Source organism: Chiloscyllium plagiosum, unplaced genomic scaffold, assembly GCF_037043375.1.
Source record: "Chiloscyllium plagiosum isolate Xiang-an unplaced genomic scaffold, Cpla_swu_hap1 HiC_scaffold_8, whole genome shotgun sequence".
NCBI classification, from domain to species: domain Eukaryota; kingdom Metazoa; phylum Chordata; class Chondrichthyes; order Orectolobiformes; family Hemiscylliidae; genus Chiloscyllium; species Chiloscyllium plagiosum.
In genome coordinates this window covers 6,683,388-6,700,592 of record NW_028270146.1, presented here as the reverse complement: position 1 = coordinate 6,700,592, position 17,205 = coordinate 6,683,388, and the positions used below count along the sequence as shown (strand labels likewise).

Here is a 17,205-nt window from a genome sequence, read left to right as displayed (position 1 = left end):
CTCACTGCCCTGTCTACCTGTGACTGCACTTTCAGAGAACCGTGCACCTGAACTCCAAGATCCCTTTGTTCCACGACATTCCTTAAGGCCCAACCAATCACCATGAAACTCCTGCCTTGATTTGACTTTCCAAAGTGCAAGACCTCACACTTATCTATATTAACCTCCATTTGCCATTTCTCAGCCCACTTCCCCAGCTGACCAAGGTCCTGCTGCAATTTCTGATAACCTTCCTCACTGTCCATAACACCGCCTACTTAAGTATCATCTGCAAACTTAGTAACCATGCCTTGTACATTCGCATTCAAATCACTGATGTAGATAACAAACAGTAATGGCCCAGCACCGACCCCTGAGGCACTCCATAGTCACAGGCCTCCAGTCCAACAAGCATTCTTCCACTATTACTCTCTGCTTCAGACCATCAAGCCAATTTGCCAGCTCCCCCTGGATTCCATGCGATCTAACCTTCCAGAGCAGCCTACCATGTGGAACCTTATCAAAGGCCATACTGAAATCCATATGGACTACATCAACCATCCCATGCCCCCTGTCAACCTTCCTGGTCACTTCATCAAAGAACTCCAACAAATTTGTGAGGCATGATTGCCCATGGTTTCTATCTATCACGGGAATTTCCCGCTGCTATCCTAACTGCTGTGTACATACCACCACAAGCAAAGGTTGAGGAAGCTCTGGATGTGCTGTATTCCCCCACTAACACCCTGGAGGCGGAACACCCCGAGGCCCTGTTTATTGTAACCGGTGACTTCAATCAAGCCAATCTAAGGAAGGTGTTGCCCAGGTACCACCATGACATTACCTGCCCCACCAGGGGCCTGAAAATTTTAGACCACCGCTACACCACTGTGAAGGATGCCTACTGCTCCATTTGTGAGGCATGATTGCCCATGGTTTCTATCTATCACGGGAATTTCCCACTGCTATACTAACTGCTGCGTACATACCACCACAAGCAAAGGTTGAGGAAGCTCTGGATGTGCTGTACTCCCCCACTAACTGCCCTCATGTCAGGAATTCCAACTACAATGCCGTGTTTCTTCTCCTGGCTTACAGGCAAAAGACCCCCTCGCAGATACAGGTCCAGTACTGGTCAGAGGAGGCAGAGGATCAACTCTGGTGCTGTCTGGAATCGGCTGATTGAGCCGTGTTCAAGCAGTCCGTAGGTACGTTGGACGGGTACACCACTGCCGTCACAGACTTTATCAGCAAGTGTGTGGAGGACTGCATACCGAGGAAGTCAATCCGGGTGTTCCCCAACAGGAAACCCTGGATGAATCAGGACACACAGAACCTGCTAAAAACCAGGCGTGAGGCCTTCAGATCAGGAGACCCACTCAAATATAAGGAATCCAAGTATGACCTTTGCAGAGCCATTAAGACAGCCAAGGACCAATACTGATCCAAACTCGAGACCCAGACAGACACCCGGCAACTATGGCAAGGACTGAATGACATCACAGGTTCTAAAAAGAGACCGCGCAAGATAGTGGACGATGACATATCCCTCCCCGATTGTCTCAACACCTTCCATACTCACTTTGAGCAGAATTTCAGCGGAGAGGTAACACCTATTCCGACAAGACCGACAAACCTATCCCAACAATCACTGCATCAGAGGGCAGATCAGTTTTCCTTTGTGTGAATCCAAGGAAAGTGATGGGACCAGACGGAGTACCAGGCCGTGCACTCAGAGCATGTGCAGATCAACTGGCAGAGGTCTTCTCGGACACCTTCAACCTCTCCCTGCAGCAGGCCACTGTCCCTGCCTGTTTCAAGAGGGTCAACATCATCCCTGTGCCTAAGATGGCTCATGCAGCATGTCTCAATGACTACCGCCCAGTGACCCTAACTTCGGTGGTCAGGAAGTGCTTTGAAAGGCTGGTCATGGCCTTAATCAACTCCAACCTCCCCACTACTCTTGACCCACCCCAATTTGCCTATCGGACCAACAGATCTATGTCAGATGCCATATCAATTGCCCATCACTCCTCCCTAGAACATCTTGACACCAAGAACAGCTACATAAGAATCCTACCCATTGACTACAGTTCAGCCTCCAACAATATTATCCCCTCGAGACTGATTACTGAACTCAGTGATCTCGGACTAAGCCCCACTCTCTGCAACTGGATCGAAAGTTTCCTGACCCACAGGCGACAATCAGTGAAGATTGGGGACAATATTTCATCCTCACTAACACTCAACACTAGAGCCCCCCAGGGGTGCGTACTCTGCCCCCTACTGTACTCACTGTATACCCATGACTGCATCACCAAATACCAGACTAATGCCATTTACAAGTTCACTGATGACACCACCATAGTCGGTCGAATCTCAGATGGTGACGAAACAAACTACAGACGGGAGGTGGAAGACCTGAAAAAATGGTGCACTGAGAACAACCTAGCTCTCAATGCTGGCAAAACCAAGGAACCCATGATTGACTTTCGGCGGGATGTTACTCATGCCCCCCAGCACAGAGGTGGAACGAGTGGAGTGTGTCAAACTCCTGGGAGTGGTCATCCACAACAAGCTTTCTTGGACTCTTCATGTGGACACACTGGTTACAAAGGCCCAACAAGGTCTCTTCTTCTTCAGGCAGCTGAGGAAATTTGGCATGACGGTGAATACCCTTGCCAAGTATGGCAACTGGACCATTCAAGATCGGAGATGGTTACAGAGAGTGGTGAACTCGGCCCGGACAATCACAAAGGCCAACCTCCCATCTATAGATTCCATCTACCAAGCCCCGCTGTCAAGGAAAGGCCGCCAGCATTCTCAAAGATCCATCCCACCCTGGCAATGTTTTTCCACAACCTCTACCATCGGGGAGAAGGTACAGAAGCCTGAACACATGCACCAGCCGGTTTCGGAACAGTTTCTACCGGAATGTTGTTAGATACTGAATGGACTCATAAACCCTTAACATTTGCCTGTCCCTGTGTTTTTGTTTGTGCCGCTGTTTACCTATTATTTACTACCTATGCTACTTAACTCTGGGATCTGCCTGTATTGCTCGCAAGCCAAAGCTTTTCACTGTGCCTCGGGACACAGGACAATACATTCTACTCAATTCAATTCAATTCACGCATGCAGCCAACCTGATTATTCCTAATCAAACCCTGTCTTTCCAAATACATGTATACCTTATCCCTCTAGATCTTCTCAAGTAACTTACCCACCACAGATGTTCAGTGGAGTTGAAATGCCCATCAGCCATGATTGAATGGCGGAGTGGACTCGATGGGCCGAATGGCCTTACTTCCGCTCCTATGTCTTATGGTCTTCAGCTTACTGGTCTATAGATCCCAGGCTTTTCTTTGCAGCCCTTCTTGAATAATGGCACAACATTCACTACCCTCAGTCTTCCAGGATCTTATCTTTGGCTAACGATGATGCAAAAATATCAGCCAGAACCCCAACAATTTCTTCTCTAGCCTCCTGCAAGATCCTTGGATATATCTGGTCAGGACCAGGAGATTTATCCACCTTCATACATAGAACACCACAGCACAGGCCCTTCAGCCCTCGATGTTGCACCGCCCTATGGAACCAATCTTAAGCCCATCTAACCAACACTATTCCATTCTTGTCCATATGCCTATCCAATGCCCATTTAAATGCCCTTAAAGTTGGCAAGTCTACTACTGTTGGGGGCAGTGTGGTCTACACCCTTACTACTCTCTGAGTAAAGAAACTATCTCTGACATCTGTCCTGTATCTATCACCCCTAATTTAAAGCTATGTTGCCTTGTCCTAGCCTTCACCATCTGAGGAAAAAGGTTCTCACTAGCCAAGCTATTTAACCCTATGATTATCTCAATTAGGTCACCTCTCAACCTTCTTCTCTCTAACGAAAACAGCCTCAAGTCCCTCAGCCTTTCCTCATAAGACCTTCCCTCCATACCAGGCAACATCCTGGTAAATCTCCTCTGAACCCTTTCCAATGCTTTCACATCCTTCCTGTAACATGGTGACTAGAACTGTACGCAATACTCCAAGTTTGGCCACACCACAGTTTTTTTTACAGCTGCAGCATACATTCTAATATGTCTGACACTCCCTCTGTGATATGGACTGTCCCCAAGATATGACCACTAACTTGCCCAAGTCTTCATGTCTTTCTCCACGGTAAACACAAAGGAGAAATATTCATTGAAGATCATATCCATGTCCTGTGGTTCTGCACATACGTGTCCACTTTAGTCCTATCGTCTCTCTAAGCATATTAAAGGAAAAATAACACTTAAAGAACCTCCATGGATTCATCCTGATCTTCCCAGCCAAGGCCATCTCATTGTCCCTTTTTGCCCTCCTGATTGCCTTCTTCAGTAAACTCCTGTATCTCCTAAAAGGATTCCCTTGATCCCAGCACCCTGTACCTGAGCCACGTCTCCTTTTTTGTGGTCAAAGCCTCAATATCTTTTGTCATCCAGGGTTCCCTATCCCTGCCAACCTTGCCCTTCACCTTCACAGGAACATATAGACCTTGAACTCTCGCTATCTCACTTTTAAAGGCCTCCCACCTGCCAGAGGTCCCTTTACCTGCAAACAAACTACTCCAACCAACCCCTGCAAGCTCCTGTCTGTCTAATTCCATCAAAATTTGCCTTGCCCCAATTTAGAGCTTGAACCTGTGGACCAGTTTTGTCCCGCTTCATAACTCTTTAAAATTATTAGAATGATGGTCACTGGTCCCAAGTGCTCCCACACTGTAACCTCAGTCACCTGTCCTGCCTGACTTCCCAAGAGTAGGTCAGGTTTTGCCCCATCCCGAATAGGACCATCTATATACTGTTTGAGGAAACTTTCCTGAACGCACTTAACAAATTTCACACCATTTAAGCCCTTAACGCTCAGGCAATCCCAGTCTATGTTAGGAAAATATTAAATATCTGCTGAGTCCAGCCGATACTTACCAGGAGAATGGCTCTCAGCCACGATGGGTTGAATGGCCATCTATGCAATAATACCTCTGTGATTCAGAGGGAGGCAGTAGTCAGATACATTTAACCTTGCTCAGTTGAATCATCTTGGAACGATGTGCGCAGTTGAGTGAACAACTCTAGAAACTTTTACGTAACAACTACTTTTTTATTTTGCTATATTTTTGACTACTAACTGAAATGGAAAAGAATCTGGTCAGCACCAATGAGTTGGACCAAAGGGCCTGTTTCCATGCTGTATAACACTACGACCCTATGATATATCCACTCTAACCCTACTAACCCACACACACAATTGACATGTACACATGCACACACACACACACTGAAGGATTTACTTTCCAGGTTGCAGGAAAGGTAGAACTTTTGAGAGACTTCAAGGTCACAGCACGTTGATTTAATCACGAATCAGGTGAGCCTAAATGAGCACTTAAGCAATAAAATCATGTTATCAGATCATGAGAAAGATCTTAACTCCAGCTGAGTGAAAAGGCAGCTGCCTGGCTTGTCCCACATCTCTTGCATGATAGAGGCTCAGTGCACACAAACTCATCTTTCTTCTGATAGTTCTGACATGTAAATCTGCCTCAGCCCTCAGTGCTACTACCCGGAGGATCATTAACACCAGAGTGTTATCACCCACATCCCAGTGACATGGTCCACATTAAAATACAGATCTCACTTGTCCCAAAGCCATAGCTATGGTGGGACAGCTCTCATGTGGATGACTGGAGTGGTGTTAACATTATACTGTAATTTACAAAGTGTGGGACGGATAGAGCAAGTAGGTACAGGGTTTTTAAGAGCCCACTGAAACCCAATGGAAAACGACAAGGTGGATCTAAAACCAACTCAGTGGCAGGATGCAAAAAGGGTAACCTCATTAGCATTACTCTCAATTTAATTTTTTAATCAACTGCTTGATGGTTCTTTGCTGGTTTCTAAGATATGACCAATCCTCCAGTTAGTCACTACTCTTTGTGCTGGATTATATTTTCACTGTACTTAGGTGCATGTGAAAAAAATATATCAAATCAAATAAACTCCTTTATTTAAAAATCAAACATTAGCCTTGTGTCATTAGTGAGCCATGGATGAATCTTTCTAACGGAATGTATTTTGGTCAAATACATTGAAAGGTTTCTTTAGTTACTGTCGCTACAATACCACACTTGCCTTGTCTATCTGAACTTTTCATTTGATTAGTTTATTAGTTATTAACTTAAAAGATAATAGGCAGTTCAGGCTCCTATCGCTGGAGAGCAAAGGAAAAACATTCATTAGCTGCCCAGAGGTAAAACAAACATAATTAAAGGCAGCACCTCCCTCACCCCCATACCACAACAAGCTCTAACTTTAACCCTCAGTTAAAGAAAGCTGCCTGATCCTTGAACACATTCTGTGCCCTGCACAGTCACACAGGAGGTCATTTATGACCTTGTGAAAAAAACCCACACTTCAGACCTGTGGCAGGAACAGCAAAGTGATTGTTGGGACAGATTATGGAAGTCCAGAACAGCTGGACATAACATGGTCAAGAAGCTTGGACACAGAAGGCAGATTGGAGATGGGGCAGTAATTTGCAAAGACAGCGAGGACAGTAAAGATTTGAGTTTTTTCAGGAGGGGCTGTTGAATAAAGATTTATAAATAAGAGACAAAAAGACGAGTGAGACAGACAGCGAAGTTCTAAGGTCAGAAAGAAAAACATGAATAATGCTGGCTAACATGGGGACCGGGGCAGAATGTACGAACAAAGCCAGCAGTAGGCCAATCAGCCCTTCCAACCTTCTCCATCATTTAATGAGATTACGGTCTTGAAATCACATCCCTACCTTCCCCAGTGATGGGAAGTTGGGTGATCGGCAGGTTAGTGGGAATAGGATTGAGGGTCTCATAGGCAAGAGCAGCTCAGAAAGGTCACACTGGGAGATAGAGAGAGAGAGAGAGGGATAGATTGAGGGAGAGAGATAGGGAGAGGAAGAGAGGTAGATGGAGACAGAGCATTAGATAGAGGGCGAGGGAGTGAGAGAGAGAGAAAGATGCCGGTTCAGGGCCAGGCTGGGACTGGGGTGGGGGGGGGTGTCCTCAGAGGAGGTATGGCCTACTGGGCCAGCGCAGGTGACAGAGGGAGCAGGTTCTAATGAGACAGTATATCCCATCCCATTTCAATTTCATATTGTGGAATTCTATCCCAAAATTTCTCCAATTCTGTCTATTCCTTTCATGCTTTCCTTCATGTGGACAGGCTGCTGTTGGACTGGGATGGACACCATAAGGGAGCTTGCTGCGCATACCTGCCCTGGTTCCCACATTCCCAAAGTATATCACTGCTGTAAAATACTTTTTGGAATGTCCTACAGTCATGATAGGTGCTACATAAATGCCAATTTTCTTGTAGTTAATACATCCTACAGTCTATAACATCCTCTGTGCTCGTTTGCCCTTCATTTTGTTTGGGACCCTGTCTTTGATGAATGAACCAGTTAAAGGGTTTGAGAGTTCAGATGGTGGGACTTTAGTAAAATTAAATCAGGTACATTCTGGCAGTATTACTGGGCTGGGTAAAGTCTCTCTGACATCCCAAGGACACTGCAATCTGACTGGTTTGTTCCTGCTGGAGAAGGCAAATATCTATAAGGCAAGTTGCCCAACACTAGTAAAGTCAACAGATCAATGAGATAAACCAGTAACCCTTCTAGATTGTAAGCTTCAAAGACAATAACCCAAGCCATTAAAACAAACATTAAGATTAAACAGGCTACAGATGAATGCATGCTTGCATCAGACAATTTAAACCAGGAGGTTTGAAAGGTCAATGAACTATTGCAGCACTGAAAAAGCTGCTTAGAAATGTTCAGAAGACCTTTCCTCGATTTCCCTCTCATTTTTCTGAGGTATGGCTCTGATTTGCTCTCCCAGCACCTCGTCCAACAGCTGGTCTCTCAAACACCACAACTAGGTTCGGAGTGCTGGTCATGGATTTAGCTAGAGTCTCCCGTTGTTCTTAACCACCAGCTTCAGCTAAGTTAGTGTATACAAACAGGATACAAAAGGAGGAGTTAGGTACTGCAGAAATGCTTTCATAATGTCAGGGTATCGCAGAGCACTCGAAGGTCAATGTGATGTCGTTGAATGTCATCGTTGTTCCCGAGTAAGAACTGCAGCAGCCAAAGTAAATACAGTAGGATCCCACTTACTGTGATGCGCTTCAGTGGTGTTCACAGAGGCAGAAATATGAACCAAAAACACAGGGAAATGCCTGTTCTTTGAGACAATGCTATGGAATCCGTCACATTCATCCAAGAGTGCTGCTGAAGCTGAACACTTACTTAAAAGACAGTGTCTTTAACAGTGCACCACTCCCTCAGCATTTCATTTGGAGCGCCAGCATGGATAATGTGATCGGGTCTCTCGAGTATTCCTCTCTTGCAAGAATTCACTCAGCATCAGGAAGTGGGAAGAAGATCTCAGGTTTAGTTCCTCTGACAGTTCAGCATCCACGGGATGCAGATCTGACAGCTGGGTTGCTTCGCCAACTCTTGCTGCTTTCCTCAGAGGGTTGCGGGCTTGAGTCAACTCCAGGCACACCTTCCAGCCTGAGTGTCCTCTGTTATTGGAGATAGAGCTTCCAGTGTATACATGAGAAGCATTGGTGTTCATGGAGCTGCTCACTCTTGGAGGCGAATCCTGTAGCCCAAGGGCAGCACAGGGGCTCAGTGGTTAGCACTGCTGCCTCACAGTGCCGGGACCTGGGTTCAATTCCACCCTCAGTCTGTGTGGAGTTTGCACATTCTCCCTGTGTCTATGTGGATTTATTCCGATGTAGTATTTGTTGCAGTCCTTGCAGGGTATTTTTATATGATGTTCGTTTTGCTGGTTTTTGGTATGGGGTCCTTTAGGTTCATCAGCAGCTGTTTCAGTGTGGTGGGAGGTTTGTGGGACACCATGATGCCAAGGGGCCAGAGTAGTCTGGTAGTCATTGCCAAGATGTCTTTGATGTACGGTAGTGTGGCTAGAGTCTCTGGGCGTGTTGTGTCTTGTTTGGGTTTGTTGTTTTAGAATTGGCGGACTGTGTTTATCAGGTACCTGTTGTTCTTGAATACACTGTATAGGTATTTTTCTTCTGCTGCTTGCAGTGTGTTGCAGCACCCAGGATCTGCATCAGAGATGACGACCAAACAACTCCGACCCCTTGGCATCACCTACCAACACACTGAAACAGCTACTGATGAACCTAAAGGACCCTATACCAACAACCAGCAAAACAAATGTCACTCACAAACTACCATACAAGGACTGCAGCAAACACCACATTGGACAGACAGGTTGGAAACTAGCCACCAGGATACACGAGCAGCAACTAGCCACCAAATGACATGACCCACTATCACTAGTATCCTTACATACAGCTGAAGAAGGACACCACTTCGACTGGGACAATACATCCATCCTGGGACAGGCTAAGCAGAGTCAGGCACGGGAACTCCTAGAGATCTGGCCTTCAAAACCGGAACTCCATCAATAAACACATAGATTTGAACTCCATTTACCAACCTCTGAGAAAAAGAACTGGAAACCATATCCCCCACCCTAACAGACCAAGACACAGAAATACAAAGTGAGACAGAACACCAGTGCTTCACCGGAGGCTCACTGATATTACCTAGCATGGTGATGAAACGTCTGAGAACAAACCTACCAGCTCAGTGAGCTACTTCCACCCTGAACTATCAAGGTTTCTAAATGGTAAGCAGTGTAGGCCAGACAGCTACAGGCACAGATACCGGGAGAGAGACTGCTATTTGAACTGCCTGAGACAGGAGCATTTTAAACACCTCTTTTGCTATTGCTATCTATTGCAGAGTAGTAGCAAAAGCTCAAAGTCATTTGCCCAAAATATAGTTCATCTCTTGGAGACCACACTGTCCTTTAGCAGAGAAATTAAAAGCCAATTGAACTCAACGTTAAGGGCCCAGATTGCGAAAGGACAGCATTGGCGTCATTCACAATACTGCTGACCATATTTGTTATGTGCAGGGATACATTCGACATCCTCCATGAGGGTGCCCTTCAGGCAAATTCCGCTGCCTCCGGTACAGCACTGCTGAGAGGTGGAGCACCCAGCTGATCTACCTGCAGTCTTGTTCCTGGCACAGCCCTCTAACAAGTTCAGGCCTGATTCAACCACATGCCATTGGACTCTGCTGGAAAAAACACAATGAGTCACTCACCAGCTCAGAGACCCGCAGCCAGCTCAGAGACCCGCAGCCAGCTCAGAGACCCCTACAGCCAGCTCAGAGACTCCTACAGCCAGCTCAGAGACCCCTACAGCCAGCTCAGAGACTCCTACAGCCAGCTCAGAGACTCCTACAGCCAGCTCAGAGACCCCCACAGCCAGCTCAGAGACCCCCACAGCCAGCTCAGAGACCCCCCACAACCAGCTCAGAGACCCCCCACAACCAGCTCAGAGACCCCCCACAACCAGCTCAGAGACCCCCCACAACCAGCTCAGAGACCCCCCACAACCAGCTCAGAGACCCCCCACAACCAGCTCAGAGACCCCCCACAACCAGCTCAGAGACCCCCCACAACCAGCTCAGAGACCCCCCACAACCAGCTCAGAGACCCCCCACAACCAGCTCAGAGACCCCCCACAACCAGCTCAGAGACCCCCCACAACCAGCTCAGAGACCCCCACAACCAGCTCAGAGACCCCCACAACCAGCACAGAGAACCCCAACAGCTCAGAGATCCCCGGCCACCTCAGAGACTCCCGGCCAGCTCAGAGTCCCCCACAGCCAGCTCAGAGACCCTCCACAGCCAGCTCAGAGACCCCCCACAGCCAACTCAGAGACCCCCCACAGCCAGCTCAGAGACCCCCCACAGCCAGCTCAGAGACCCCCCACAGCCAGCTCAGAGACCCCCCACAGCCAGCTCAGAGACCCCCCACAGCCAACTCAGAGACCCCCCACAGCCAGCTCAGAGACCCCCCACAGCCAGCTCAGAGACCCCCCACAGCCAGCTCAGAGACCCCCCACAGCCAACTCAGAGACCCCCCACAGCCAGCTCAGAGAACCCCAGCAAGCTCAGAGAACCCCGGCCAGCTCAGAGACCCCCAACATCTCAGAGACCCCCAACATCTCAGAGACCCCCAACAGCTCAACAAAATAACACGTCTAATTACACTGTTGAGAGATTTCACTGTTGTTTCTACTGTGACAATGCTGCTCCCTTAACAAGGTTAGGTTGTCCTTGGGTTTCTTTCCCCAGAGGGGTCGTCAAGACAGACCTTCTGTCTTGTTTGTATTTATCCACTCAAAGAAGCTTTTAAATAAAAAAAACACACTTGTACAATGAAAGAGGAAGTGGCCAGTTCTCCCAGCTCGGCTTTTCTCTGGTTTGTTTGTGGTTTTAGCAGTCTGGCTATTCACAGCAAGCAGTCAGTTTTTTTTAAGACTGCTGGTGAAAGAAACAGCTCCAGGAAAGAAGGTGTTCCATGCCATATCCCTCTGACCCGGTGTTTGATTTTACCTTCTCCGTCATAAAGGGTGTTTATGGGGATTGTTGCAGGAATTTGGAACAGCATCATTAAGTTGGGATAGTCTGTTGGGTTTCTGGATAGGTTAAGTTAGTCTATAGTCTGTTCTCTATTGTTTGTGTTTCATTGGTAATCTGTAAATAAATTCTGTTCTGTTTAAAACTGGGTGGTTTTGACTAGCGGTATCACTCCTGGAATATCAACTATACACCTGCTCAAAACAACTGGAAAAGTTAGTGTCCAGGCCACTGTGAAATGTTTTGAGGGGTCCAGCCTGGTCCGTAACACTACACAGACTAGTCCCGGATTCCACAGAGAGAGAGAAACTATTTCTGCTTTATAATGGAACCAAAAGCTGTAGATGCTGGAAATCTGAAACAAAAACAGGAACCGCTGGAGAAACTCATCAAATCTGGCAACATCTGTGGAGAGAGAAGCAGAGCTAATGTTTCGTGTCCAGCAACATTGGAGAGAAAAATAGAATTAAGGGCACTGGACTCGAAATGTTAAGTCTGTTATTCTCTCTCCACGGATGCGACCAGACCTACTGAATTTCCCCAGCAATTCCTGTTTTTGTTTCTCTCTATCCACAGGTAATATATTGAAAAGTTTAGTCAGTTCGGGTCTTCACCTTCAAACCTCCAGGGAATACAGCACTTAATTGTGTAATCTCCCTCATACTTAACCTTTGTTAATTTGACCTGGTTTCTGGTTTAAGAATGGCAGAACTGCAGGAGATAAGTAGAGATTGTAGAGAAGGTATCACAGTGAGATGGAGCTGATAGTCAGCTGAAAGGCTGAGGAACAGACCGGCCCTGTGCAGTTCCCTGTCACAATACCCCCCTGGTTACAAGTTGGCTCCTATGCTGACAGCTCCCTGCTGAGATCCTTTGCTGCACCCCTTGCCTTTTCTCTGCAATCTCCTCTCTCCCACTCTGTTAAACTCCCCTGGTTTACAGGGACTACATTACTCATCAAAGTTCAAGCTGGGGTTTGATATTACCTGCACCGATGACACTCCTGGCCTGCAAGCCTACTATCTGCTTTTGTCAGCAACCACAGAATCCTTCATCGGGTTTAACTCGGAAACTTCCAGACCTCCTTGCACATCAAGAATTAAAGAGTCAGACACATCCACCTGGGCCCCCAAGCTATGGAATCTACTCCCTGATCTCCTCGGTCTCTCTCTCTCTCCCTTGCTTTCTTATTTAAAGACTTTCCTGAAATCCTCACTTTATGACCAAGCTTTGGTTCATCTTCCAGAATATCCCCTTACTTGCTATAAGATTTTGTTTCCTGATCACTCCTGTGTTACACCTTGGGATATTTAACTTCTCTAATGTTGCTAAATCAATGCAAGTCATTGTTCTCTTTGTCAAAGTACAGTGCTGTTGTTATCTGTTAACTGTGTAACTATTCTTCTGGATTTTCTGCTTCGGTTACAGCTCAAGTTCCTGTCCTGAAATTCACTGTGCACGGTCACAGTCCATTCCTCCATTATTTAGAGATATTGCGGTAACCTCCAGCCAACACACAATTCTGTGATTGATTCCACACAGTCCTTTGCTCTTCCATCCTTTTCCCAGTGATCACACCTGGCTGGACTGGGCACTGTAATCCAGGCACTGCGATTCTCGGAGTTACCACAAAAGTTGGAGATTTTTAAAAGAACGTAAAATTGCCCAACGGACCCATCTTTCACTCCCGGCTAGACAGAATGCACACAGAGGATTGGGTGGGGCCATGAAGTGCGACAATTCCGCGTTTATTGTAATTTTTGTTTGTGAGCTGCTGTGGGGTCGCTGTTCAGCAGGAACTCCAAACCACTCCAGCTCTGGTACACTACACTTGGTGCTGTCAATCAACACCAGCTTGGAAACCAACTGGAGACTTCTGTTAGGCCTCACCGGGGAAGTGTGCTGGGAATCAAGCCCCATTATTCCCAGAGTCATCACACAGTTTAAAGATATTATAAAAGTATACAAAATTCCCCAATTTTTTTTAGTACCCGGGTGACAGAAAGCACAGACCAGCTTTCTGTACTGAACAGGAAAGACTATTTCTTACAACTTTCCCTGGTATCCAGCACAGGTGGGGATAATGGGGTGCTGGATACATGAGAAATACTGGTGGCTGGGAGAAGCCAAACTTGTCACTGCCAACAGATGAACGTGCATGTTAAAAACGAGTGCCCTGAACCGCTCATAAATACAAGCAGTGAAGCTCTGATCACAACTGGAGAGAAAGAGGCATCTAGTTTCCAGAGGCAAAAGTGAGGGCTGCTGATGTTGGAGATTAGAGTTGAGAGTGCGGTGCTGGAACAGCACAGCAGGTCAGGCAGCATCCGAGAAGGAGGAGAATCAGCGTTTCGGGTAAAGGCCCTTCATCAGGAATGGGGCTGGGAGCCTCGGGGGTGGACAGATAAATGGGAGGGGTGGGGGAGGGGTAGCTGAGAGTGCAATAGGTGACTGGAGGTCGGGGTAAAGGTGAGAGGTTGGAGGGAGGGTGGAGTGGATAGGTGGGAAGGATCATGAAGGCAGTGCTGAGCTGGAAGTTTGGAACCGAGAGAAGTGGGGGGGGGGGGAAAAATGAGGAAACTGGTGAAGTCCACATTGATGCCTTGGGGTTGGAGGGTCCCAGCATGTAGGGGGGCAAAGGAGTCTTCCACATCCATCAAAGTTTTACCTGAAAATCCACCAATGTCATTTACTGTATCTGTTGCTCTCAATGCGGTCTCCTCTACATTGGGGAGACTGGACGCCTCCTCGCAAAGCGCTTTAGGGAACATCTCCAGGACACTCGCACCAATCAACCTCACTGCCCCATGGCCGAACACTAACTCAGTCAGTTAGTCTTCAGGAGATTACAATTCTGATTTCCTCTTTTGAATCTCGGATTATGTACCAGCACATGCAGTAGGAAGACTGCCTTTCAGATAACTGGTTGTATGAGTATTTCAGATGTTTGGTTGCTGAATAATGGGGAGTTTTGTGAACAATTATGAACTGCTGACATATAACTCTACCTGTTAAAAACTTTAACTCCTGTGAGGTTTCCCTCCTCACAGCAAAAGCAGCAGAATAGGCAGTATCTGGGCTCCTGTGCCTGAGGCACGTCCACCCTGCCCACTTTTCTTTGTTTTCTTTTATTTTTTTCCTTCTTCTCTCATCTTTTGTCTTTTCAGATTTTGCTTCTACTTACCTTCTGGGGAGAGATCAGTCATGGCGGCATCAGTTGTAACAGCGTCGACAAGGAAAGGCAGACAGCAGCTTCTTCAGGGTCTGGAGTGCGGCAGTGGCTGGTGAGCCCGCGAGTGGGACACTGGCGGACCGCAGCTGATGGAGGGCCGAGCACGGGGACCTGGGTATCAGCTGCTTTGTCAGAGACATCCGTCCAGCAGCAAAAGTTGGCATCTGGCAACTTTGACGTTGGCTAGGTGTGGCAGTTGCAGAGGCGGAATGGGTTTTGGACTTACTTTAAGTTACACCTTCTTAACTTTTTAAAGTTATTCTTAAACTATTCAAAGTGGTGCTGAATCATGGCAACAGTGAAAGCCTTTCACCATGTTTTACTGTTTTCTTTCACTGTAAAATACAAATGACAATAAAATCATTCTATTAAATGGGTATTATGGGGAAGGCAGTTCTAGTGGCCCCTATCACAAGGTTCTCTGAGGTGATCCTTCTAGTTTGCTAGCACTCTTGTCCGCACACTGTCACTTATAGGATGCACAGACAGACTGGCCCACAACTTACAAATTCTCTGACTTACTACTTACATCAACTTTTGGGGAAAAATAAGCTGTTCTACTTCAGGAATTTCACCAAGATAAAGTGAGGGCTGCAGATGCTGGTGGGTCAGAGTCAAAACGTGTGGTAATGCACAGCAGGTCAGGCAGCATCCCAGGAGCAGGAGAGTTGTCATTTCAGGCATTAGCTCTTCATCAGGTATTTTACTGTCAGAAAGATGCACCTTCCGTTCTGAAGATCTGAAAGCTTCTGACCATCTCATTCAGACAACAAGTTAAGGTGCCTGGGAGCCACTCATATAGTTGTCGACAGGCAGAGGGCTTTGGTGACTGACAACAAGCCATCACTGCACAGACCAATCAGCTATTTGTTGCTGACTGAATCTCTCCTCGAATCTCAGTTTGTACACACTCCCTGATGTCAATCTGCCTACAGTAATGTGCTTCCATTTGTTAAAGAAACAAGAGTCAAATCAGCACATTCAGTAAGTATTGGTAGTTTGCTTTTAAAACATTCTACAATCCCTTCCACAATCCTCGGTATCTAAAGCAGTTATAGAGTCGTAGAGTTATCCAGCACAAAAACAAACCCTTTAGAGCAACTCATTTGTGCTGACCAGATTCTCTTCCATTTCAGTCCGCAATCAAAATAAAAAGATGGACGTTATACAATAGCTTCTAGACTTATTCACCTTCCAATCACCTCTCTAATGATGCACACTAATTCATTGGCATTCCAAAATAATTCAACTGAGCAAGGTTAAATGTATTTGACCACTGCCTCCCTATGAATCACAGCAGCGTTATGACACAGATGGCCATTCTCCTGAGCTTGTATTTGCTGGATTCAGCAGATATACCCGCATCAGAATGAGAGTTGGGGGCAGAGGGGAGTAGGCAAAAGTGCAGATGCTGGAGATTAGAGTGGTGCTGGAAAAACTCAGCAGGTCAGGCAGCGTCCGAGGAGCAGGAGAATCGATGTTTCGGGCAAAGGCCCTTCATCAGGGACAGGAGAGGGTGAAGAGAGAATGGGGAAGGGGGACTATGGGGGAGGGAGGAGTTTGGAGACGGGCAGAGTAGGAGGACGGTGTGGGGGGAGGGGGCGTGGGTGGAGGGAGTAGGGGAGGGAGGGGTCAGGGAGGAGATAGGATGAGGGTGGGGGGTGAGGGTGGAGGGGGTGAGGGTGGAGGGGGTGAGGGTGAGGGTGGGGGGTTGTGAGGGTGGGGGGTTGTGAGGGTGGTGGGGGGTGAGGGTGGAGGGGGTGAGGGTGGAGGGGGTGAGGGTGGAGGGGGTGAGGGTGGAGGGGGTGAGGGTGGAGGGGATGAGGGTGGGGGGTGAGGGTGGAGGGGGTGAGGGTGGTGGGGGTGAGGGTGGGGGGTTGTGAGGGTGGTGGGGTGGGGATGGAGGTGGGGGGGTGAGGGTGTGGGTGGGGGTAGGGGTGGGGGTGGGGGATGTGGGGGCTGGGGTGGGGGATGTGGGGGGTGGGGGATCTGGGGGGTGGGGGGTGGGGGATGTGGGGGGTGGGGGATGTGGGGGGTGGGGGATGTGGGGGGTGGGGGGGTGCCGGTACCTCCCTCCCACCCTCCGCCTGGTGCCACTTACGTCGCCAGCTCTTTCCCGCTCAGTACCGCCGCTGCCATAACCGGATCGCGCCGCCCGCGGACTGAGCACCAACCGCAGCGAGCGGGAGAATTCAGACCGCCCACTGACCCTGCCCCCTGCGGTCTTCACCAATCACAGCGCAGCATTGAGCCGCCCGCCCCCTGCGGTCTTCACCAATCACAGCACAGCGGTGACCCGCCCGCCCCCTGCGGCCTGCACCAATCACAGCGCAGCATTGACAAGCCTGCCCACCCGCGGCCTGCACCAATCACAGCGCAGCGCTGACCCGCCCGCCCCCAGCGGTCTGCACCAATCACAGCACAGCGCTGACCCGCCCGCCCCCTG

General features: G+C 48.1%; 1 protein-coding gene across 1 annotated transcript in view; it reads right to left on the bottom strand.

The window, feature by feature from the left end:
• Positions 1-16,929, bottom strand: part of mthfd1b (methylenetetrahydrofolate dehydrogenase (NADP+ dependent) 1b) — a 97,394-nt gene extending 80,465 nt beyond the window's left edge. Inside the window, exon 1 of the mRNA XM_043696891.2 lies at positions 16,861-16,929. Coding sequence (XP_043552826.2) covers positions 16,861-16,898 — 38 coding nt within the window. The 5' untranslated portion in view covers positions 16,899-16,929. The remainder of the gene's footprint in view (positions 1-16,860) is intronic.
• Between the last annotated feature and the right edge of the window lie 276 nt (positions 16,930-17,205).